Source organism: Polyodon spathula, chromosome 44 (genome assembly GCF_017654505.1).
Source record: "Polyodon spathula isolate WHYD16114869_AA chromosome 44, ASM1765450v1, whole genome shotgun sequence".
Taxonomy (NCBI): Eukaryota; Metazoa; Chordata; class Actinopteri; order Acipenseriformes; family Polyodontidae; genus Polyodon; species Polyodon spathula.
Window position 1 is genome coordinate 837,965 of NC_054577.1, and position 26,149 is coordinate 864,113.

Genomic DNA, 26,149 nt, shown 5'->3' on the forward strand with positions numbered 1-26,149 from the left:
AAATAACAACCTCGCTCAACGAAGAACAAAAGCGTGCTTCAGCTGTGTGCTGAGCTCCCCCCCCCCCTCGGAAACTGTAGCGTTTCCTGTGTTTCCAAGCCCCAATCAGAACCAAGGTGCAGAGGAAGTGGTGAGTCTGCTCTGGTGCTTTCGTGCTGCTTGTGTATCGCTATGAGTGGAAAGAAGTAGGTCACTCAACCGCAGAACATGTTAAAAAGAAGTTGAAATGCTAACAGTATGAATCCATTTGGTTTTTAAATAGCACAATGTAACTGGAACCAAAAGGCCTTTTTGTCATCGTGAAACTTTATAATGCTCTACTGAACAGTACCTGCATCAACATCACATTCTCATGCTTCTTTCTAGCAGAATTTATTTAGCACTCCCTATAGCTATGAATTTAGAAAGATGGGCTTTTGGAGGATACAGTAGACCCATGTTGACTCCAATGCTTCCCACAGTTGTGTCAAGTTGGCTGGTAGTGGATCTCTACTCCGAATAGCTCGTTCCATCTCATCCCACAGATGCTCAATTGGACTGAGATCTGGTGACTGGGCAGGCCACTGCAGTAAGCTGAATTCACTGTCATGTTCGTGGAACCATTCCTGGACAATCCTAGCCTTGTGCTGAAAAAATCCATTAGCAGATGGATACACTGCTGCCATGAAGGGATGCACCTGACTGGCAATGATGTTCAGATATCCTGTGGCATTCAAACATTGCTCCACTTTTATCAAGGGGCCCAATGTGTGCCATGAAAACACACCCCACACCATCACACCACCACCACCAGCCTGCAATGTTGACATGTGGCATGATGGATGCATGTACTCATGTGGTTTTCTCCATACCCTAGTCCTCCCATCAGCATGAAACAGCAGGAACCAGGATTCAACAGACCAGGCAATGTTTTTCCAATCCTCCAGTGTCCAGTGTTTTCGTTCCTTAGCCCACTGCAACTGCAGTTTCTTGTGTTTTGCTGAAAGAAGTGGAACTCTGTTAGGTCGTCGGCTGCCATACCCCATTCGTGTCAAGGTACGACGAGTTGTGCATTCTTTTATGGGTCTTTCGGCACCAATGTTGTACTGGACTGTCAGTTGACTAACTGTAGCCCGTCTGTTGCTCTGCACAATTCGTGTCAGCCTCCTTTGGCCTCTTTCATCAATGAGCCGTTTTCAACCAATGGCCTGCCATTGGCTGGATGTCCTTTGGGTGGTGGACCATCCCTGATACACATGGGAAACTGTTAAGCGTGAAAAACCCAGCAGCAGCTTAAAAATCCTTCTTCAACCTGTCTCCCCTTCATCTACACAGATGAAGTATTTGTTTATTAGCTCATGGTATCAATCATCATTTATTCATCATCACATTTAACAAAGTTACTTTCATTTCAGCCAGAAAACTAAAATAAGGATATTCAGACCTGATCACGTTTCTCTTCTAATGCATGAATGCTGTTGGCATATTAAGCCACCCTATTGGCTGTGGCAGCCAGGGAGACCCCCCCCCCCCCCCCCCCCCCCCCGCCCTTGAGATAAGACCTGCTGCAAGGTGGAGAAAGTAGAGGAGGTGGGAGACGTTAAGTGAGACACGGGGGAGTGTAAGATTACAATACATACCACTGTTCTGTGACTGATCATTTAGTTTCCTTACAGAAACAAGCAGTGTACTATTTTTATATTGTACCTTTGGGGCCTCAGTTTATATACGGCGGGCAGAGTAAAAACGATGGTCACCAGTAACTTCACCAATAAAGCAATAGGCTGGCTGATGTTTTCCATCGCAAATGCTTGATACTCTCACTGGACCTAGTGGTCATTTATATAGTGGCCTCGTTACAGAAAAGCCACCTTGCTGAAGCTCGCTCATAGGTAACAGCGATACATTGGTGATTAAACCTGCACAATACCCAGGAGTGCGGTCAAACACGATTAAAAACACATGAAAGAGGACAGGAAACTAATTACAAAATAAATACAGTTATTAAAGCCAGTCTCGGAACCAAAGAATTGTGGCCTTAAAGGGGAGTGTCCCAGGACTGACGTACAGAGTTCAAACATTTTACCAAGACCTACTTGATTTTAGTTTTCGTCTTTGCGTAGTGTTTTCATTTATTGTTTTAGTTTTTAAGTTTTTTTCAAAGGTTTTAAGAGGCTGCTAGTTTACAGCATGCTGGTCTTATTGGAGGGTAATAGCAGCATGATGTGTTTGGGACTGCTGATGACAGTTTTAATGGCCTGAAGGCTGTTTTCTATATCTTTGGCCAGTCCGGGTTTCTTCCTCTCTATTTATGATTCATGATATAAAGTACATAAATAGCTCTCTACCTACAATAGATTATTTTCCAGAAAGAAAGCTTTTGATCTTAAACTAGATCTTAAAAAAAACAATAAACAATTCTCAGATGTGAAAACATCTGTGCTGAACGTTTTCTCTCCACCCACAAGAGTGAGGTGTCTAATTACCAGAAAAACACATCGCTCCGGAACTAGGACATGTTTTTAAAGCATTTTTTCTCACTTTTGCATAAGGCTGTGGTTTTACTCTGTTCAGAAAAGCATCCCTCCTGAGCTGTAAAGGAAAGCTGCAAATAACTCTGCAGAGAGGGGTGTATTTTATTCAGTGCTTTGTTTAAGATATGAGGTAGATACAAACACAGGTGTGCCGTTTCCTTTCAGTTTTTGGGGCACTGCTCGTTTATAACTGTGAATCATACCAATACTTATTTAAATGTTATGGAAGTGGTTAGTAAGTGTGACAGGCTGGGAAACGTGAAACGTAGTAAATATGGTGACAAGTTTGTATCTTACAGTAAAACTTGGTTGGACCCACTTCAGTAAAAAGGCTAGCTCAGAATTAAGGCTGCTCTTCTACAGCCCAGATGTTCCGTCAGTATAAAGCCTGGGTCAATGTTAAAAGTGAACCATGTGGTTTGAGTTGGAAACACTTGTCTCTCGTGTAGTGCTGCAAAGAACTGAATCTATTTAGCCTGGAACAAAGAAGAATTAGACAAAGCATGATTGAAGTTTTTAAAATCTGTGAAGGAGTTGACCAAACAAACACTATAGCCAATATGTTAAGCGCAGTGCAGAAACCAGACAGAGTTTTAAGTGGAGATATATTTACTGTAGGACAGAAGAAAGGAGACTCTTCTTCACACAGAGAGTGGTGAGGGGATGGAATGGGTTATCTAGTCATGTTGCTGAAGGAGACTCTTCTTCACACAGAGAGGTGAGGGGATGGAATGGGTTGCTTAGTCATGTTGTTGAAGGAGACTCTTCTCCACACAGAGAGTGGTGAGGGGATGGAATGGGTTACCTAGTCATGTTGTTGAAGGAGACTCTTCTTCACACAGAGAGTGGTGAGGGGATGGAATGGGTTACCTAGTCATGTTGCTGAAGGAGACTCTTCTTCACACAGAGAGTGGTGAGGGGATGGAATGGGTTACCTAGTCATGTTGTTGAAGGAGACGCTTCTCCACACAGAGAGTGGTGAGGGGATGGAATGGGTTACCTAGTCATGTTGTTGAAGGAGACGCTTCTCCACACAGAGAGTGGTGAGGGGATGGAATGGGTTACCTAGTCATGTTGCTGAAGGAGACTCTTCTTCACACAGAGAGTGGTGAGGGGATGGAATGGGTTACCTAGTCATGTTGCTGAAGGAGACTCTTCTTCACACAGAGAGTGGTGAGGGGATGGAATGGGTTACCTAGTCATGTTGTTGAAGGAGACGCTTCTCCACACAGAGAGTGGTGAGGGGATGGAATGGGTTACCTAGTCATGTTACTGAAGGAGACTCTTCTTCACACAGAGAGTGGTGAGGGGATGGAATGGGTTACCTAGTCATGTTGTTGAAGGAGACTCTTCTTCACACAGAGAGTGGTGAGGGGGTGGAATGGGTTACCTAGTCATGTTGCTGAAGGAGACTCTTCTTCACACAGAGAGCGGTGAGAGGATGGAATGGGTTACCTAGTCATGTTGTTGATAAGGGTCTTTTAAGACCCAGCTTGACAAAGTTTTGAGATCAATCAGCTACAAACAAGTGGACGAGTACTGATAAGTGGAATGGCAGCCTCTTGTTTGTCAACGTTTTTTCTGTTCTTTGTCTCTTGTTCAGGGTCACGTTCTTTGTCTCTTGTTCAGAGTCACGTTCTTTCTGTTCTTTGTCTCTTGTTCAGAGTTGAAGCTGTGATTGGGGTCACTGTTGTCTTTCTTTTTAACTATTTCAGGAACAAACATGAGACTCTCTTGGTTGGTCATTGCAGCCGCTGTAAGAGATGGTTACACAGGCACACGCAATCATGCCCCTAGTGAAGTCACTGAGATCCCTCTGCTTTTCCATACTATAGCCGTATAACTACATGCACAACACATAGCTTACCAAGGTATTCATGCAGTCAGTCACCTGTAGAATGTATAGTGCAACTAGTTCATGTTTTGTCCCACTTTGGCAATTTCAGATATCTCTGCTGCCCTCTTGTGGCCTTGGAAGAGTCCAACAATGGGATCCCACCCAAGATAAGTGTCCTCAGTTCCCTTCACTGGCATTTATTCCGTTAATCTTCATATATTTTCATTCAAACATTATACACAGAAGACATGCGCTTTCTAATGTTTGATTTTCACAAGCTTGATACACAAGAGTCTCCTTTTAATGAGCTACACCTGGGCGGTATTTGGATCTGCTACTGTTAAGACAAACTGTATCGGTCCAACTGTCAACATACTGTAGAAATACAGGGCCGAACGCATTGGAAATGTACAGACTCTTGTACAAAACAATACACAAAGTGGTTATTGAAAAAAGGGAGACAATAACACATTTCCCATTTTTTGCAGGTAAATATCAGGGGTGGTATCGGCTTCTAGTCTTTGTGAATGCAAAACCTGTAAAGCCACGATCAGTTCATGAGTTCAGCCTGTTGGATTTTCTTTGTGTAAATATCTCAGTATCTTATATTGATACACGGAACAGTACGCCATTAACATGTTCAAGAACTCTTTAAAAACATTCTTTTAAAGAGTAAGTCATTTTCCAGTTTCATGTTCTTATTGTTTGTTTGCCCCCTCACCTGGCTGGCATAACACTGCTGTGCACTAGATGGCGCTGGTGCTTAATATAAAAACACCGGCTGATGTCTTGGGAAGGGAAGTGTATTTAGGCTTAGATGACAGAAACATGCTATCAGTACCTGATACGATGTGGAGGGGGGCGTGACGGCTGTGATGTGTTTGTATATTTAAAAAGGTGGAGCCTATCTTCAGTTTACACGCAGGTAAGATGCGTCTGACACCATTTCCTTTCACAGTTTTATAAAAACAGAACAGAACTGTCTGTCTCTCGTCAGACCTCGGCATGATGTCAGCCGAGGAAATGACACGCGCATCAGTTTTTGTATGGCAGTGTGATACTGTGGGGACAGGGGGCACGGTGATACAGTTCCGTATGCTGTCTGTACAAAACCTCAAGAAACAGAGAGGAAACTCCCTCTCACACTCATGACATTACACTGCCCCCCCCTTGAGGTATCCTTGAGGCATCACAAAGAGGAATCACACACTGGAGGCCAAAAAAAGATACAAATTTATGTTGCATTCAACTTTATAAAACTGCTTTTTAAAAATAGAATGAATATTTAATTCTGGCATTTTTAGAGGGTTTGAACATGTTTCTTTGCGGGTGGCACGGTGGCGTTGTGGTTGGCGCTGCTGCCTCACAGCGCCAGGGTCCTGGGTTCGCTTCTGGCTAAGGGGTCTGTCTGTGTGGAGTTTGCATGTTCTCTTCGTATCTGCATGGGTCTTCTCTGGGTACTCTGGTTTCCTCCCACAGTCCAAAGACACTGTTCAGGTTGATTGGTCATTTTCAAATTGCTGTGTGTGGGGTGCCCTGCGATGGGTTGGCATCCCGTCCAGGGTATAGACTCGTCTTGCCCCCTGTTTCTGTCAGGTTATGCTCTGGCACATTGTGACCCTGTAAAGGATTAAGCAGTTAATGAGAATGGATGTTACATCATAACATCATACAGATCTTTGTCTAAGGCTGTTAGTAATTCAGTATATAATTCCTGTCTACATATGTAATGATCAAACTATATATATAAATATATATACACCGCCATTCTCCCACGCTCTTTATTGCTTGTTTTGTTGGGGTTTCTTGCCCTCGCATTATGGGATTCTGTCGTGTTTGTCTGTTATCTTTGCATTATGAATTCTCGAAATCGCGATTCTCGATTCACGAAATTGGAACGTACATTTTGTTATATTGCAATTTTTTCCTTGGAAATGATGACTTCGAGTTGTGGGCTGCTGCACCTCGCCTGTTGAATTGAACTCGTCCAGGAATTGTTTCAGCTTTAGTCCCTATAGACAGCTCTTTGACTAGAGTGATGACAATTGCAACAGGATCACAACATAACAACCAAACTCTACAAGTCTTTCCAAACACTGCACTGGCACTCTCATGCTTCGTCATCTCAGTACTTCAGAGCCAATGCGATTCTCCCTCTGGAATCCCTAGCAAAGACTATGCACAGCCAGGACGTGAGCCTGCGTTCTCCTGACTGTATGCCTCCCCTGCACACCACATGGCTGCACCTTTACCAGGTGAGACCCTCAGGGACTCTATGGATTTATTTTCTAATACAGTATCAAACGTGCATAGAGGCAGCTCCCTACAAGTTCACAAGAGTGGGAACTTTGTTATATGATTACACTCAGTACATTCATATACCCTGTTTCTGCTAAAAACATCAATATTTTAACATTTGACTGATTTATTGAAAGCAGCGGCAAGCGCTCCCCAGTCCTGTACAAATAGCTGGTGCATGCAATGGCAAGTCATCTAGATAGATCCAAAGAAGGGCTCATGCACTTATGATATCTTTACTAAATGAGCTGAGGCAATATACTTTGTGTCAACAAAAAAGTTATTTTTAAACACTACGGCTTTATATAAAAAACTCAATATGCCGACAGAACACGTCCACGAGGGTAGATATCGTGGATCACCCTTTCCCTGGTTCTTTCATTGAGAAGCAGCAGTGCCCGGCTCCTTGGGAGCACTGCCAGCTCCTGAGTTATATATATGGCTGTGGCTGTGGTTCTGATAGGAGAAGTCCCTACACTAAAGACAGGGAAGAAACAAGAAAACAAACTCAATAAAGAACACTGCCTTTGATATGACCCTCAAGACACCGTGGTGCCTACAAGCTTCTTTCACTTCTCAGAAAGGTTTGAGAATCTTTGGTTAAACAAATGCGACATATTTCAAACAAGACGCACTTCAGAAATGTGAACAGTTAAAGAGAAGTGAGTTTTTAATATGAGCTTTGGGACCAATGTACAAATATGAAATACATTAAGGAATATATCTGAAAATGCTCCTATTCCCCAAATTATAAACTGTGTCAGGTAGCTTTTCATTGTCAAGTGCTTGATTTCAATCAAGAAAAATCAGCAAAGGGGGTCAAACATTATTATGTTGAAAGAGAACATTTCTAAACTTGTCAGAAAGTAAAAACAATACATTCGAGTGGCAGAGCAAAGCTCTGCCCTTTTTAAATTGGCAGGGATGGGGTTAATTTCTCCTACCTGCCTGGGTTTATTATGTTCAGGTGGCTGGGGTTGATTAGTTGATTAGGTTAATTAACGATCAATCAGCGCCCAGCCACCTGACATAAAAGGAGGCCTCTGCTTCTCATCTGGGAGGAGGGAGCTGAGGAAGCAGGTTGGTGGTTTTTGGTGTGTGATTTTTGAATTTTGATAAATCCAGTGAAGGCATTGACCAGCCTGGAAATTGTTAGTTTTGCTTTTTGTCTTTCTTTTTGTGTTTAAATCGTTTTGTTTTGGCCCTTGTGCCCTTTTATTTTTGTGTATTTATAATAAAATAATTATTTTTTTGAACTAAAGACTGTCTCTGGGCCTCTATCCACTCACCAGCCTGCCACAATTCGTTACACATTGCAACTGTCAACACAGGCGTTACACATTGTATCTCAACAAAGTTGTTACACATTGCATCTCTCAACACGTGCGTTACACACTGCATCTTTCAGTTCTGGTGACTAGAGCTTAACTCTTATGCATTATTATAAAGTCACCAGAACTTTGATGCAAATACTAACCTTGCAATTCATATCTGAGTGTTTTGAAGTTATGAATGACGAGCACAAGCACAGATTCATTTCCACAGTAAGGTGCTTTTGCAGTTGTCATATTGAAGTCTATATGTGTCCCCTGTGAAGAGCAGAGAACTCCACTGACTGGCACTGCTGGAGATTATTCTGCTCCACAGGTGTGCTGGTTTTCTTTGTGCTTTGTAGCGCAGTGCTCCGGTTATAACCCGTTGTATTTTGGAGAAGGAACTAAGCTGACAGTTCTCGGTAAGAAAACTAGACCAAGTACAATGTATAAAAAAAAAAGCATAGCATTGACATATATATTGTTATGTAACTGCAGATGTAGGTTCTGGTAAAGTGTTATAGAGCAGTGCTCCAGCTTTCAGCCTGTGAAGTTCGGGGAAGGAACCAGGCTGACAGTTCTGGGTAAGGCGTGTTTTTTTATATCAACTGTATAACCCAAAGCGGCATATCCCTGCAGTGTGCTGTCTGCTGCGTGTGCAGGTTTTGTTAAAGTCTTGCAGTGCAGTGTTCTGGATCTTCAGCCACCCTACACTTTGGTGCAGGAACCAAGCTCACTGTCTCGGGTAAGGAAAACAAACTTTAGTCTTAACAGAAAAAACATTGGACTTCTTTTACATTCATTTTACATAAATTGGTCTGCAAGCAGTCCCGTACACGCGGAATACCCAAGTATAAGGTATTCATTTTGACTACGTTTGCGTAAGCTAATCATATTTATCTATCTATAGCTAGACAGACAGACAGACAAACAGATAGACAGACAGACAGACAGACAAACAAATAGATAGATAGATAGATAGACAGACAAACACACAGATATATAGATAGACAGTCAGATAGACAGACAGACAAACAGATAGATAGATAGATAGATAGACAGACAGACAGACAGACAAACAGATAGATAGATAGATAGATAGACAAACAAACAGACAGATATATAGATAGACAGACAGACAGACAGACAGACAGACAGACAGACAGACAGACAGACAGACAGACAGACAGACAGATAGATAGATAGACAGACAAACAGACAGATATATAGATAGACAGGCAGACAGATATATAGATAGACAGGCAGACAGACAGACAGACAGACAGACAGACAGACAGACAGACAGACAGACAGATAGACAGACAGACAGACAGACAGACAGACAGACAGACAGACAGACAGACAGACAGACAGACAGACAGATAGATAGATAGACAGACAGACAGACACAGACAGACAGACAGACAGACAGACAGACAGATAGACAGACAGACAGACAGACAGACAGACAGATAGACAGATAGACAGACAGACAGAGAGGCAGGCAGGCAGGCAGGTAGACAGACAGATACGTTATGAACTCCCTGACAATGGTAAGACTGTTAATCAAGGTCAGACAGCTGCTCTATACTGTATGTGGTCCCAAAGGTGTTAGTATCGCTCAAGTCTCACAGCATTGTGTTCTGGGACGTATCCTCTAGAATTTGGAAAAGGAACCAAGCTATCAGTTCTAGGTAAGAAATAGGACTATAATTCTGTAGCTTTTAAAAACATATTTAAATGTTTTAACTGTTTTTATGTCTTATACATGTGATCGAAACTAATCAGCTAATTTTCTACAGATTAGCTAAACAGTAAAAAAAAAAAAAAAGAAACCATCAAAATGCTAAATTGGTACAAATTGTCAATGCAGTTTAACAGTGGATCACACAAGCAGCCCTGCTGAATATGTGTTGACTGTTTATTGCATAGCAATCCAATACTCTTACGCCAAGCAAAATAAAGTGTGACCCAGTTCCCTTTAAGCATTATACTAGGCTGTAATGTAAGTACTGCTCACTTCACTGGAGCTAGTTTTGTCAAAGCCTGGCAGTGCTCAAGCACTTTACCCCGGGAGTTTGGTGGAGGAACGAAACCAGCGTTCTAGGTAAGAAACTCTATTTTTGAAAACAGTTTACAATACACTGATGCTGTACTCAAAGACAGGGTATAGTTGCAGTCTCAGTGTTTCTCAGTTTTGTGATCATCTTGCTCAACTGTGCTCTGGCAATGAACAAAACTGATTTAGGTAAGAATCGAGCTACGGGCTAAATGTTGCTTACATAAAAACGAAGTGAGGCATGCCCACAGTGACATCAAAGTGTCATTTATTAATAAATTTGGTCTAAAATGAGCTTAAAAAACAGTGATATTCAAAGTTTCAGCTTCATGACATTAACACGTTATGGTTTTTGGCTGTTCAGAAACCCATCTTTTGTAGCATTCAGCAGGAAGTGGCGGGCGGGTGGACGTTTCGTTCATGTTGAGCGACAGAAATGAAAATGTGTTAAAGACTCTTTGTTGTAACAGTCTTTGTAGGCTCCCTATTCCAGTTCAAATATTACAGTTTATACAATATGGTGTTTAAATGTGGAATATGTTGTTTGAGGTGTTCTGTAATTCCTATACTGTGGATAACAGTAACAGTGGTATAATGAGTAATACTACTGTATTACTCAGTGAAAATCCCTGTTTACCATTAAACAAACTTTTTATTAAATTACAGGAGAGATAGAATCGAAAAGGTCATCTTTTTATTAAATACTATTTAAATGTACGCAGAACTAAATAAGTTAATCTTGGATCTTGCACTAGTTTAGTAAGATGGTCTCAGATTAGTGTTAACTGGGGTCTGTCAATTCAGCCACAACTGGCTGTCCACTACAACATATAAACATGAAGTCAAGCAGACAAATATTCTAGCTAATGTTTTCATCTGATAATGCAGTAAACTATTCAAAACCAGTCAAGAACACAGAGTTTCAGAGCTTGTCATTATCGAAGTATTGAGGTAACAGAAAAGTCATTTCAGCTTATGTCTTCATCAGAGTTATCAAATAAATTATAAGAGACCAAGACAAGTAGCACGTTCTGTTGGCTACAGTTTGCATCCGTATTATTGAAGTAAAACTATAGGAAAATTGACCAACATTTCGTCTCGCAATTTCATCAGTGTGATAGGGGAGCAAGTAATAAACTGAGCTAAGCAAAGTCAAGTTTGGTTCATGCATTCTTCACCCTGATAGTGGTAAATTACATTCTAGTATTATTTTTTTATTATTCTAGTGTTGCAAGTTTTCTTCTGTCAAAATATAGGAGTTAATTAGGGACTGGAGTCAATGCTAAGGCAAACAAACAACATTTGGGCTAGTGCCTTCATCAGTATTATTCTGTGAAAATTATAAAATGCAGACAAACCTACAGTGTATCCAATTCTACTCTCATTTCTCTTTATCGGAGCGTAACATTTCTGAACCGAATCTTCACATCCTCGAGCCGTCGAAGAGAGAGACTGTGAAGAAGAAGAGGGTGACCCTGGTGTGTCTACCCGGACCACATTCACATCACCTGGCAAAGGCAAGAACACATATAGCATCAGTAGCCGACTAAGACTGACTCCGAGAGAATGGTTTAACCCTGAGAACAGCTTTGCCTGCTCTGCAAAGTTCTACAAGGGAAATGGTTCCGAATCTGTAACTCATGAAAAACACATTTCTGGAAAGGAAGGTGGGTTTATTAAGGCTTTCTGCAAGTCTAGCGGCCATTAACCATGTAAAACCAAAACACAATTTTATCAACATACAAAACATTTACCTCCCTAAACGTAACAAAACATTTGCCTCAGAGAGGCCAGTAATGCTTCTAGTGTTAATAGTAAGAATTAAAATATAAATAAGTGAGAGCTGAGGCAATCCTTTGGTAAAATACCTCCATTTTTTTCCCATCTTGAGCTTAGCAGGAAGCCAATGCTGTGATTTAGGAACTGGGGTAATGTGTTGGGAAAGGAGAGTGCGAGTCAGCTGCAGCATTTTGAACCCGAGTCTACGCCACTGAGAATCAGGAAGGCTAACAAACAAAGCATCACAATAATCTAGCTGAGAATTAACAAAATGAACCAACATCGCAGCATCTGTATCGGACTGGCAAAAATATACGCTGGTCAAATCAACCCCGTCTTAATTTAATTCAAGTTGACATGATTTTAGGGTTTCGTTGTCATTGTTGTTGTTGTTTTTTTAATTCACTCCTATTTTTTGAAAGGAGAAAATTCCTCTTGAAACCTTGAATTAAACTGCATAGCCATTTTTTAAAAGGATTAAAACATAAGTTCTAAGTTTTGTAAAATGAACTTTAAACCCTGAGCACACACACAGAATGCCCCTTTGTGGAATATTTTAGATCACTGTCCCGCTCCTTTCCTCATCTGAAAGCACTGAGTTCACATTTTAAAAGACTTTTTTTTTTATCTTTCAGGTTGCGTTGTCACTCCTGGTATGTGTTTTCTTCTAAGTTAAATCTCATGTTTTCTTCTAAGTTAAAGCTTGGGTTTTTTTCTAAGTTAAATCTCATGTTTTCTTCTAAGTTAAAGCTTGGGTTTTTTTCTAAGTTAAATCTCATGTTTTCTTCTAAGTTAAAGCTTGGGTTTTTTTCTAAGTTAAATCTCATGTTTTCTTCTAAGTTAAAGCTTGGGTTTTTTTCTAAGTTAAATCTCATGTTTTCTTCTAAGTTAAAGCTTGGGTTTTTTTCTAAGTTAAATCTCATGTTTTCTTCTAAGTTAAAGCTTGGGTTTTTTTCTAAGTTAAATCTCATGTTTTCTTCTAAGTTAAAGCTTGGGTTTTTTTCTAAGTTAAATCTCATGTTTTCTTCTAAGTTAAAGCTTGGGTTTTTTTCTAAGTTAAATCTCATGTTTTCTTCTAAGTTAAAGCTTGGGTTTTTTTCTAAGTTGAATCTCATGTTTTTTTGTTCTAAGTTAACGCTCATGTTTTTCAATGGAAACAGTTTCTGCTCAACCTGGAAATGGAAATTCTCTACACCCTTCAGATATGAAGTCTGCATGGTGTTTTTGTACAACACCAAACTGTTTGTTAATGTACAGATATACTGTTCCTAACTTATGCAGCTTTACACTGTACACAGGAATATAATCATCAGGGAAATGTATTATTCACATTGCTTTTAACCATTCATTTTTAACCAGTGCTAGCCTAGTCTATCAGACCATTTGATACACAAACACTAGTTTTCAAGACCTCCATATACTCTTCTTCAGATAACCATAAGTAACCATATTTGATCTAACAAACCCTTTCAACCCTTCGCACTGATACAATGTATTATACTTGATTACGGGTCTGTAGGTGCTTCTTTGCAGTATCTTCCTGCCTCTCCTCCTAATGTCATGTCGCTGCGGCAGCCTAATGTTTTTTAAAGCTATTCAAGTTAAATTGTCTGAACAGGACGTTATCTAACGACTTTGACGTTCTATAGACTCCATGAGCAAGGACTTGGGAGCAGCCCGGTTGACCTTCCTCCTCACTGTGTATAAGAGCGTCCTGTACGGTCTGCTAGTGATGGCGCTGGTGTGGAAGCTGAAGGTATATTATTATTATTATTATTATTATTATATTATTATTATTATAGGATAATAAAACTAATATTATTTATAAGGTCCAATAACCATGATAATAAACTGTTTGACCATAATTAAAACATGAGTACCCATCTAAAGTCTCGTCCGTTGACCTAATTAGGGCAACTGAATTTTCATACTCAATCCTTCTATTGAGGAATCAAAGATTAGGTCGAGAAAGTCACAAATGATCAATATAACTGCTGGAAATACCGACAGTCCGTGGTATTATTATTAGACAGATGTGAATTTGATTTATAAAAAGGCATACATTTCTAAACTGTTTTATTTAAGAAGAGCCTTTTTAAATCGAAAGCTACTGCCAAAGGCCGACGTGCCATTTCTTATCATCTCCGCTGTGTCTGGTATGATTGCTAAAGGCACAGGTCCGATACTGAAACACGCACACAGTCAGTTGTTAGTTTGAGAGTTGCAATTGGGGTTTATTTGAAATGGAATTTAGTTTTTGATTAATTCTTAATTTTATTTTCTCCCTTGTAGCCTAAAAGTGAGACTCGGTTTCATTGAAAAGAGGAATCCGTGTGAAAACCAGGGAAATGCTTGCTGCCTGCAGACTCAAGTATACAGCCATGTGCACACAAATCTTACCGTAGGATTTATAAACTGCTCATTTTCACACTGTTGCATCGTGTGCGTGTGCGTGCATGTGTGCGTGCGTGTGTGTGTGTGCGTGTGTGTGCGTGTGTGGGCAGGTATTACTATCAATGTGGGGACAAAATTTGAGAAAATGTCCCCACAAAGACAGCATCTCCTGAAAAAACGACGTTGCAGGGGCGAGCCCACTTTGCAAAACACCTTTTTAAGAACTAAATATGCTGTTCAAAAAAGCAACTGAAAGTGGCAAAATATTTTGTTTGTTGTCGACTTTCTCCCTGTGTGGAGTTTTGTGTGACTGGAGTTAGGAACAGTAAATAAAAATATAGTGAGAGTCAATGAGACGACCTCACAAGTACAGGAAAACAAACCTGTGTGTGTGTGTGTGTGTGTGTGGAGAAGAGGGGATGAGGGAGAGAGGTATACAGAAATATATAGCAGCATTTCCAATGCTATAATGAAGTAAAACTGCACAATCATGTTGTCATTTTTTAGTGCTGCTGCAAGTACACTTTTCTTTGTATTTACATTTTATGCCTTATGCTTCTGTTCTCCCTGTGTACTTAATAAACTGTGTACCAGCATATCTGTCTGTTCCTGTGTTTTAATTTGTAAAAGCTTCAATGGAAATTGCATCTTGCACCCAAGTAAAATGTGCGTTGGGTATGTAGCTCAGTTAGTTAACTATTTGGTTGTCTAGTTTCTATTGACCTTTACGCCATATGAGAAAGCGTCTGTCAGCATTCCAGCTCTTATCTTGTATCCAGAGGCACAGAACTTACACTTCTGAAGTTAACCAATGACACAGTTTATGTGTAACAGTAGTTCATAATTACACATCTAGTTTGTTATTATTTGTAATAAATGAATATGTTGTGTAGGGTGTCACTTATTCTAAGAAAAAGTGAAGCTGCTAACATGTTTAAATCACTATAGCAAATCTTAAACTTGACCCATTACTTTGCAGTACTATTCAGGCCTATGGCTATGCTTTAGAAAGCACAAGCTTGGACTGATGCAGCTAAACATCCATGCAGCTGTCTTTGAAGTGGTTCTTTGCTATCAGTTCTTGATGAGAAACCTTGTGAAAGACCCGGTGCACACTTCTTGTGCCGATGTAATTGTCTTAAACATACTGCATGAACTAGAGCAGCCACGCTTTCAAAGCGTAATGAAGGAATTGATTGTGATCTAGCTGTCGTATTGATAGGCAGAGTTGACAGGTAATATTTCTATTGTATATCAACTGATCAGCTTTATATAGAAACTCTATTTCTATTGTATATCAACTGATCAGCTTTATATAGAAACTCTATATACTTCTATTGTATACTCTGCTCCCAACATGGTACTCGCTTCACACTAGATTCTTTTGAACTGAGCCCAGGACTGCAGAATCCCTCCCCCTATTCCAGCTGGATGTTCTCATATTGTAATGAATTGGTATCTCAGCCAATTGAACCCAGTGGAAAGGCAGGGGCTGGACACGGACTGCAAACCATACAGTTCAAAGACAAACATCTCCCCATTCAACCAAACAGCAAGCTCCGAGTCAAGAGGCAAGGACCGCTCCCCTTCTCATCAGCCACTCGGAGGAGGTCCGTTACAAAACCATGGATCTGTTTTGCTTTATGATTAATGGATTTTTTTATACTGTAATACATTGAGGCGTGCTTCATCTAAATATCACTAAAGGATTTTGGTTTTGCGTAGTTTAGAAAAAGTTTGAGAACCTTTGTCACGGCTGATTTAAGAGCTGTGTGGGCGGCTGTGTTTTTCTTCTTTTCAGTTGGAGCCTTTTCACCGCGGCGTTTCTCAGAATAGCTTGTCAGAGCAGGCTCAGCACATTTTGCTTTGTTGTTTTCACGGTTGTGCAGAGCAGCAAGTGTGGAGGATGTGGTGGAGCGGATCTCACAGACCTGCTTGCCTCTCTGCGTGAGGCGTAGACATGAGGTTCTCTGAAAGCAGGTCATGAAAACCACAGCACATGTTCTGTGGGGTTAGAGCTTGAGAGAAGGACTGGGTGCTGGAGCTGCCGGCAAAGGAAAATATGAAGCGTGCTTTGTTGATGCAGCAGCTGTGTCGTTGATCAAGGATGTTTTTGAAACATATGTTTAATGTCCTATATATTCAATGTTATGCTGTTTCCAAAGAACAACAGAAGCCACATTTACTCATATCTGTGTCTCGGTTATCAAGAAGGACACGGATCTATTTAGTCAATAGCAAAGCTGTCTACCCTTTTGGATTAAAAGAGTCATAAGATGAGTAACTTCCTCTCAATCGTCTTATCTTAAGTTCTTATCATAGTTGCTACATTTGTTTTTCTTGTAACTATAACCACAGGAGGTCTCTGAAGAGCGGGATTAGTATAATGCAATGAAAAAGACATTTTCCAAACCCCATTTGTTTTTGCAACTGTTATGAGTGTTGCTTTTCTTAAAGTACGCAAGTGCTGACAAAATAACTCCAGTAAATCCTACCTAACATACATTGTCATCATTTCATGGGTCTCAGATTTTCCTGTATGAGAAACACACACATTCTGGTAGAGGTGAGTTCAATTCTGATCATTGAAAACATCGATCACAGAGGCTCAAAGGTGAGTCAGTGCATCTGGCCTCTGGGGGTTTGTGATCTTTTAACTGGGAAACATATTCATTGCCAATGTAAAACGCTAAGTGTAATTTATTAGAAGTATTCAGTGGAGTGAACAGTAGCAAAGACCTCCCTTTCAATTGGAAACAGCAACATCCACAAAGCACACACAGACAGGCTCTCCCAAACACACTGTGTCATAAATCATAATAATGCGCTGTCAGCACTGGAGCCCTGAACTGTACAGCACTGTGTCCTTTATAATAACTAAACTCTTCATCGCCTCCTGAGCCCCTTTTCAGAGATTATGTGGACTGCAGTGCCCCCTGATGGTCAGAGAAGAGCTTCACACAGGTTCTTTGAACTCAGTTCACCTGAAAGGCTCTGCAGTGACGCTATCTGACTGGTAGAGGGTGCACTTGAGCATTTCACTGAAGGAGGGCTCACCAATGCGTTTGTGTCCTCTCATTCGCTTTATTATATAATCAGCTTGAGGAATCATTACTGAAAAGTTAAGGAAATCAATGCCAGAAATATATTTGAAATATCATCTCACTAAACTATTTTCTATAATGCAAATATTTTGCACTATTGCCCTCAAATCTGGTCAGCAGTCACTCTAGTGGTACAAACTACTGCCCCCTTACCTCACACCCTAGCTTAGCGCAAATTTATTTTAATGAGTAAAAAGGCCGAAGAAAACTTAAAAACACTTTGCTTTTTGTGGACACCTCTGCGAGCTCGATGTGCCTTTTGTGGATAATTAGCACACGCCCACTCCTCTTAATGTGACCAATCAGAGACCATTCACTTTGCCTCAATCCGTCTGGCTTTTATCAATAATATTGTATATCTACTCGATCCCAGCATTTGAAAACGATGGGCAATTTCAGTGTGTTTACTTCAGAGTGACGGTTGTTTGGTAACCTATTCTGTTAATATCTCTGACCACAGGGTATCTGTTAGGCAATGCAGGCTTTGTGATTTCAGAACTGCTGAGAGAGAGAGAAAGGGGAAGGGAGTGATGCGAAGGAGGAAGCAAGCTAACATTGCATTGCCTTTCTACCACAGAGAGCTTGACGGGGCGACACAAGTCCAGATATTTTAAGCAGGTAAGTAACATCTTGGGGTCAGTTTTATACACAACTCATATCATTAGTGTACACGTTGCAGCAGAAAAAGTTTTGTGATAAAATATGGTAAAATTGATGATGCTGGGAAGGAAAAAAACTTTCTTACTTGTCAAATTAGAAGACATTTAAAAAGGAGATGCAAGTTAGAGACCAGTATATTAAGGGGTTGATGTGACGCAATGTGTATTTTGGGGGAAAGGGGTTGAAACAGTGCTGAGTGCCGGGACACCAAGCCAGACGTGTCTCAGTGGTCTGTGGTGTCCTAGGATACTGGGGTGAGTGTATAAACCAGCTGTTCTCGGTGTGTCGACCATTGTGAATTGTGTTTTACTGTAGCCTATTTTAATTAGTCAATTCCAATTTGAGATTTAAATAGGTTCATAAGAAGATATCTGAGATAGCAAAGGGGGTATTTTGCTGGGTTTCTAACATTTAATATTCATTTAAATGTCATAATCAGGTGGACACTATGCGAGTGTCCTGTGCACTGTTATTACCGTGAGAGCGCCCTTTAATTGAGTTTGCTGGAGCCTGGGATTGAACCCGGCACCTTCCCCACTGAAATACAGCGTGTCAGACTTCTCTCCTGCGTTACCTACAACCCCGACCCCGAGCACGTTACAATATTAATGTGCGAGTGGTTTCTTATTGAATATATTATACACTGTGAGTGCCCTGCATAGGGTAACATTGTACACTGTGAGTGCCCTGCATCGGGTAACATTATACACTGTGAGTGTCCTGCATCGGGTAACATTATACACTGTGAGTGTCCTGCATCGGGTAACATTATACACTGTGAGTGTCCTGCATCGGGTAACATTATACACTGTGAGTGCCCTGCATAAGGTAACATTATACACTGTGAGTGCCCTGCATAGGGTAACATTATACACTGTGAATTCTTAGGAAATTTAAATGGAAATTAAATGTTAGTGACCCAGCAAAATACCCCCTTTGCTATCTCAGATATCTTCTTATGAACCTATTTAAATCTCAAATTGGAATTGACTAATTAAAATAGGCTACAGTAAAACACAATTCACAATGTTCGGCACACCGAGAACAGCTGGTTTATACACTCACCCCAGTGTCCTCGGCACCGTGGCCCACTCAAGCCAGTGTCCTCGGCACCGCGGCCCCCTCACGCCAGTGTCCTCGGCACCGCGGCCCACTCAAGCCAGTGTCCTCGGCACCGCGGCCCCCTCACGCCAGTGTCCTCAGCACCGCGGCCCGCTCACGCCAGTGTCCTAGGACACCGCGGCCCGCTCACGCCAGTGTCCTAGGATCTCTAGCATTGTGTATTGCGAGAGTGCAAAATTGTTAAAATAAATAGCAGGAGCTGAGTTGTGGTTTGCTGCAGCAGAGGGAGCCCGAAGGATAACGTCTATACAGGCAAGGGTGCAAGAATCAAAATAACATTGTTAAATGTAAACATTTATTCAACATTTCTCTTAACTATTTTAATAATGATATATAGGATGGGACAGGGAAAACCCTAAGCGTTTCCCACTGCAGTGATTCTTCATGAACACAACGCAGCTGTAAATGCAATACAGTGACAGCAGCACATGGAATTAGCAATGCCTCTCCAAACGTAGAGTATTCAATTCACATAAAAGTACTTAGCGTTCGGAACGCTTCCCGCGCTGTTAGAATTTTTTTTTCTGAGTAAAACAGGTTTAAAAGGCACTGAATCGCAAAAGGACACTCAGCACTGTATCTCCAGCCAAGCCCCACCCCTTATTCACTGTATTTTTCACACACCTCTTCATAGACGTGCACACTGATAAATCCTCTCCTGATCACTCGTTTTATCACCAAACTCCTCAATAATGTGATCCAAGTCATTATTTTATTACTATAACATCTCAAAAAGCTCTGCAGATGTCTGTGATATTCTCGGAGCGCTGGATGCAGAAGCAGCTCTCTCCTTTGTTATGTCCGTGTTATCTCTGTAGTGGATGTCCTGTCGGTCTCACTCAGCCACTGAAAGTTTATTTTCACTTTTTCCGGAGAAAAAATGATAGAGACCTGTGCTTTTTGTTGTTGGCTGTAAAAATAATAAATAAAAATAAGCAATTACTATATTAGTTTTGTTGCTATTGCCTTGTAATGCCTGTTTTGCTGATCAATACTGGCTATTCTGTAGTTACACAATGCAGTGGGGTTGCAAAGGCATTCTTATTGGTAGAAGGGGGTTGCAGTACCACACAGTTTGAGAACCGCTGCTATAGAGATCTGTGTTTGTTGACTGGTTTAAAAGGTGACAGGATATGTATATATTTTTTTTTTAAATAAGACTCAGGTTCTACAAATACAGTTTATATTAGATTTACAAATAATTATCTCAAATGGAAGTTTTGGAAATTGTCAAGCAGGTATTCCAGGATGTGGTGCAGATAGATGAAATGGTAGCCCTATTAATCCAGAGATGATAGACAAAGAGACAGAGAAGTGATACCTTTTATTGGACTAACTAAATAATAATTATACCAGTACTCAGTTACTCAAGCACTTCCTGTCTACCATCAGAACGATATTTATCAATCCATTTCTGCAGTGTGACACTTCCATTCCTGGCAGATATTACCCAGAGAGAAACTCGGTCAGTTATAAACTTCATCCCTCAGTCCATAATTAAAGTATACAAGCTAGAGAATGTGTTTTACTAACCCATAGGCACCTACAAATCATACATTTGTATACAACCTACAAATTTGCCCTATCAAAGACTCAGGGCAAGGCAACATTATTGTGTTACTGTTTTGTTACAGTCTAGTTATTTCTTCTTATTTGATCAACCTCACGAGGACTACAGTAAAAAAACACACAGAAAATACATTACTTACAAAAAATAACTGCATTTCCCACTAGTAGAAACAGGTAGGAATTTGTAGGTTGTAATGAAAGGAAATCTTATATGCTGTATATTTGTTTTCAACTATAGCAGGTGAGGTAGATAGAGAAGTATATTCTTTCTTCCTGCTATTTATTAAGTGTGCCTTGTCTTATCTTTGTGTTGCAACCTGGTCTGCAATGAACTTCCCCATAAAATGTACAAATGACAGAACATAGATAGAAGCTAAAACAGGATGTACCACGTTGTATCTGGCAGAGCGCATTCATCTTGTCTTTCAGTTGCCCTCCCCCATCTCACACTATCTCTGCTAATCTCCTGCCTTTTGGCATTTAGCTCAGGCACCCATCTGTGACTTTCAGTCATGTTAGGCTGTGCAAAACTGCACGTAGCTATTTTTGCCAAATGGTAAATGAAAGAACTCAAAACTTACTGTATAGAACCTTAATATCAAAGCATATTAAAGCAACAGAATTAGTAAGCACATTAAAACGACTATAAAAACACATTCACACCAAATTTAAACATCGTGATTAAAAAGAACTTAACTATGACACACATACACATAATGTAAAACTTACAATTAATAACATAATTAAAACCTCATGCAGAAAGCCATCACTACACACTGCCTGGTTATTGTACTGGCCAGTAATTGTTTTAGATGTGATTTACCTTCTCGGGTTGTTACCGTGAGATTGTATATAACCAATTGCAGAGGTATGCAAATGAGCTTTGTCCTCTACTTAAGACGTCAATAATAATAATATTGCACATATATATGCAGAGTCACTTCCAATAGGAGATTGATTTAACATCTCATCCGCAGAGCACAAGGAGGTGAAGCGACTCGCTCAGGGTCACACACAGCGACCCAGTCAGTGGCAGAGGTGGAATTCTGTCTAACCATTGAAATGATATCTCTACTTTCAGAGACAAATACAGGATCCTGGAGGATACTGCAGAAGAAGGGAACCCGGACAAGAACAGTGTGTTAATTTAAAATCCATTGTGAGAGAAGATGTCACGCTGAACTCTGTCTCAACACGGATGACTAAGCTACACCTCTTATAACATAGGAAGACCTGTCTAGTGGTCTTCTCTCCACCCAACCCTGCTGACCTGTATAGAGATCTTTAGGAAAAAGTAGAGAGGTTTAGGAAAGAGGTCTCTACTCAACACTGCGGGTCTGTACAGAAGTCTATATGAAAGAGAACTCCACTCAACACTTCAGTCCTGTATTGTAGTCAAAGTAACAGCTCTAAAGAATGCCCAAATGTAATTCTTGAAAGACATTTTCATTTTTTTTAAATTAGTTATCAGAGGGATTGTATTGTGTCGTTATTAAGCTTGAGAGTTGTGGAAACGCTGCTAGACATAGATTTACTTGGAAGTAGGTATTGGCTTAACCAGGAGGACAGTGTCAGAATGGCAAACTGTTCAATGAATTTATCAGAGGACGTCACTGGTCTGACGGCCATTTACAGCTGTGTGTTCATCGTGGGTCTTCCTGCCAACCTGCTCTCTCTTTGGGGGCTCTTCCAGCTTCTCCGGAGCAGCAACGTTCTGCCCATCTTCATCTTGAACCTCCTGTTGTCTGATCTGATCCAGCTCATGACCTTGCCTTTGTGGGTCATCTATCTGCAGAAACAGCACAAGTGGGGTCACGGAGAAGTGCTGTGCAATATTGTGGGGTTTATCTTCTACGTCAACCTCTATGCCAGTGTAGTGTTCATGTGCCTTGTGGCGATTGACCGCTACGTCGGCATTGTCCACCCCCTGACCTGTCAAAGATTCCGGACAGCTAAATCTGCCATAGCAGCAAGCTTTGGGGTGTGGCTAGTTACCTTCCTGTACTGTCTGTTTGGGCTGTTACCCTCAGTGTTCTACGAGGACAGCATGTGTATGGAGGTGTATCCTGTGGGCCTTCGCTACGCTGTATTCAAGATTGGGACCATCGTGCTTGGGTTTCTGCTGCCATGCTTCATATTGGGGTTTGTAAGATTTCTTATCTGTGATTTTTCCATTCCCAGAAGATGAACACTCCACACTTACTATCTTTGGGGTCCCTGGTAGGAGCAGGGTAAGAGGGAGTGTTAAATTGGCTTTGGCACTCCTGAGTTTTAGGGAGACCAAACCACCAGGGACTGTATCTGCTCATCACTAATGGCCAGGGCTGCCCTCTGTCCTCTGTCTGTCACATCTGAGCTGTTGTGGTGAGAGAACGTATTTGGCTTTTCTACATTGGAGCGAAAGTAGGGGGAGATAATTGGGCACACCATTAGAAAGGTCTGAATATCTAGTTTTTTGTGATGTAAAAAATGCAAAAAATGCCTGATACACTTATTAACCCTCGATGTAACATGACCTAATGGGTATCAGTTTAATAAATATGTTGCATGTTAGCATGAACACATTCGAGTGCAGTTCACATATTAGACTAGTAACTCCATACATGAATGCCTATATACACACACACACACACACACACACACACACACACACACACACACACACACACACACACACACACATAAAGTTATTCAGTGCACTTAAAAATTGACTCTGATTCATTGGAACCTTGACCATATTAAGATCTATTATTAAATAGGAATAAATTATTTAAATATGTTTGAAGGCTTAATAATATGAAGGCTTATCTTTATTATTATTATTATTATTATTATTATTATTATTATTATATTATTATTATTATTATTATTATTATTATTAGCAGCAGCAGCAGCAGTAGTGGTTTTGGGCTATATAATGTAAATTGGAGTGTAATATGAGTTCTGCAATACAGTTTGTAAAACAGATTTAAAATTAGCAATGTCTAAAGAGACAAAAAAAGGAATTTACTCCAAATTGTCATTAGCGCAGTTAAATAATTAAAAAAAAACACCAATTATGTTGTACTTCTTGAACAAGAAACAACGAAAGACACCCAATAAAAAGTATTTGAGATGTCTATTGCTGGCAATTGTATTCTATGTGTTTTTCCTTTCTGAAAAAAACAAAATCGTTAATGTTTGAGAATCTAATCCACGTTGTGTGGGGGGGCAGCATCGAATTGTCAACCTGTCGAGTAGTAAATGGACAGTCGAGTAGTAAATGGACAGTCGAGTAGTAAATGGACAGCAGAGTAGTAAGTGGACAGTCGAGTAGTAAAGGGACAGTCGAGTAGTAAATGGGCAGCCGAGTAGTAAGTGGACAGTCGAGTAGTAAAGGGACAGTCGAGTAGTAAATGGACAGTCGAGTAGTAAATGGACATCCGACCTCAGAAACTGCTAGTAATCACACATCACTGAATTGTGAAGTCATTGTGCAATCCAATGTCATATTAATGACACTTTACTCTGTTTGAAAAAGTTCCAAGCAGTGTTTAATATAGTGGAGGAACAGGTTTTAAGTTCACAAATAGAGCACAAGACATAAAATATTTTTGAGAGGGCTTACTAGCTGACCTATTTCACAATATATACCTTAACTATTCAACTCAAATCAGTAGTACCCTTAACCCTGTGATCTATCTTTTCCGTGCAGGTTCACAGCGATTAGGATCCGCTCTGCTCTGCGCGCCTCTCCGTCTGTGACTCAGGACGAGCGGAGGAAAATCGTGGGCATTCTCTGCACCATCACCGTCATCTTCGTGGGGGTGTTCGGACCCTACCACTTGGTGGGGGCCTATAAGTTCGTGGCGTTCTTTATCACCTCTGACACCTGCAAGTTGGAGAAAGCCCTCTTCCTCTGTTACCGATTCTGCTACGGGCTGACGAGCTTCAACAACATCCTGGACCCCCTCTTTTACATCTTCATCTGTGATGACATTCGCAAGCAGCTTAGGAGGTCCCTGCATTGCCAGGGGAGAGTTTGGGGAAGTGAGATGTCCACGTGTCTCTGATTTCTGCAGTATGGTACTTTCTGGATGAAATGTAGCACTTACCTACAGTGAATATACAATCACTTCAATAGAAAACATGTGGCTGAAAACTTTTGACACATTCAATCTAGGTATAAAAGCATTAGAAGAACATTAAGCTTCTATGTATTGGGTCTCCCATATGGTCGTTGATTTCCCTGTTTCTGAACACTGCTAATCTATCGCTACAGCTAACCAAACTTAGCTATCCAATTTATTATAGAAATAGTGAAAAAGAAGGGTGTTTAAAAGAACCAGTGTAACTTTGTCAGGCAGCGATAGTGAGTATTCAGATGAGGATGAAAGGACAAGCCTGCAACCAGCCTAATCTGAGAAAACTGAACCAAGGCGGTTCCAAATACTTAAGAACATAAGAACATAAGAAAGTTTACAAACGAGAGGAGGCCATTCGGCCCATCTTGCTCGTTTGGTTGTTAGTAGCTTATTGATCCCAAAATCTCATCAAGCAGCTTCTTGAAGGATCCCAGGGTGTCGGCTTCAACAGCATTACTGGGGAGTTGATTCCAGACCCTCACAATTCTCTGTGTAAAAAAGTGCCTCCTATTTTCTGTTCTGAATGCCCCTTTGTCTAAACTCCAATGTGACCCCTGGTCCTTGTTTCTTTTTTCAGGCTGAAAAAGTCCCTTGGGTCGACACTGTCAATACCTTTTAGAATTTTGAATGCTTGAATTAGGTCGCCACGTAGTCTTCTTTGTTCAAGACTGAACAGATTCGATTCTTTTAGCCTGTCTGCATATGACATGCCTTTTAAGCCTGGAATAATTCTGGTCGCTCTTCTTTGCACTCTTTCTAGAGCAGCAATATCTTTTTTATAGCGAGGTGACCAGAACTGAACACAATATTCAAGATGAGGTCTTACTAGTGCATTGTCAGTTTTAACATTACTTCCCTTGATTTAAATTCAACACTTTTCACAATGTATCTGAGCATCTTGTTAGCCTTTTTTATAGTTTCCCCACATTGTCTAGATGAAGACATTTCTGAGTCAACAAAAACTCCTAGATCTTTTTCATAGATTCCTTCTTCAATTTCAGTATCTCCCATATGATATTTATAATGTACATTTTTATTTCCTGCGTGCAGTACCTTACACTTTTCTCTATTAAATGTCATTTGCCATGTGTCTGCCCAGTTCTGAATTTTGTCTAGATCATTTTGAATGACCTTTGCTGCTGCAACAGTGTTTGCCACTCCTCCTACTTTTGTGTCATCTGCAAATTTAACAAGTTTGCTTACTATACCAGAATCTAAATCATTAATGTAGATTAGGAATAGCAGAGGACCTAATACTGATCCCTGTGGTACACCGCTGGTTACCACACTCCATTCTGAGGTTTTTCCTCTAATCAGTACTTTCTGTTTTCTACATGTTAACCACTCCCTAATCCATGTACATGCGTTTCCTTGAAT

The 26,149-nt window shown here is 40.6% G+C and overlaps 1 protein-coding gene and 1 gene segment (V, D, J or C); both read left to right on the forward strand.

Moving 5' to 3' along the window:
* The window catches only part of LOC121305605, a gene marked incomplete at its 5' end in the record, with an annotated part of 31,366 nt that extends 16,584 nt beyond the window's left edge, over positions 1–14,782 (forward strand). Inside the window, 4 exon segments of the C gene segment in view lie at positions 11,538–11,687; positions 12,435–12,452; positions 13,449–13,555; positions 14,092–14,782. Of these exon segments, the coding sequence occupies positions 11,538–11,687; positions 12,435–12,452; positions 13,449–13,555; positions 14,092–14,118 (302 nt within the window).
* Positions 14,783–17,259: 2,477 nt separating this feature from the next.
* si:dkey-165a24.9 (G-protein coupled receptor 4) lies at positions 17,260–25,150 on the forward strand. Its single transcript, XM_041237253.1, has 3 exons — positions 17,260–17,915; positions 21,730–22,790; positions 24,343–25,150. Exons 2-3 carry the CDS (start codon positions 22,225–22,227, stop codon positions 24,698–24,700), a joined length of 924 nt encoding a protein of 307 aa, XP_041093187.1. The 5' UTR covers positions 17,260–17,915; positions 21,730–22,224; the 3' UTR covers positions 24,701–25,150.
* The last annotated feature ends 999 nt before the right edge of the window (positions 25,151–26,149 follow it).

Excerpts from the sequence above, each read along its gene's own strand:
- si:dkey-165a24.9 (XM_041237253.1), top strand. The coding sequence starts at position 22,225 with ATGGCAAACTGTTCAATGAATTTATCAGAGGACGTCACTGGTCTGACG. Across the intron at positions 22,791-24,342 it reads CTGCCATGCTTCATATTGGG|GTTCACAGCGATTAGGATCC; the intron begins GTTTGTAAGATT and ends TTTTCCGTGCAG.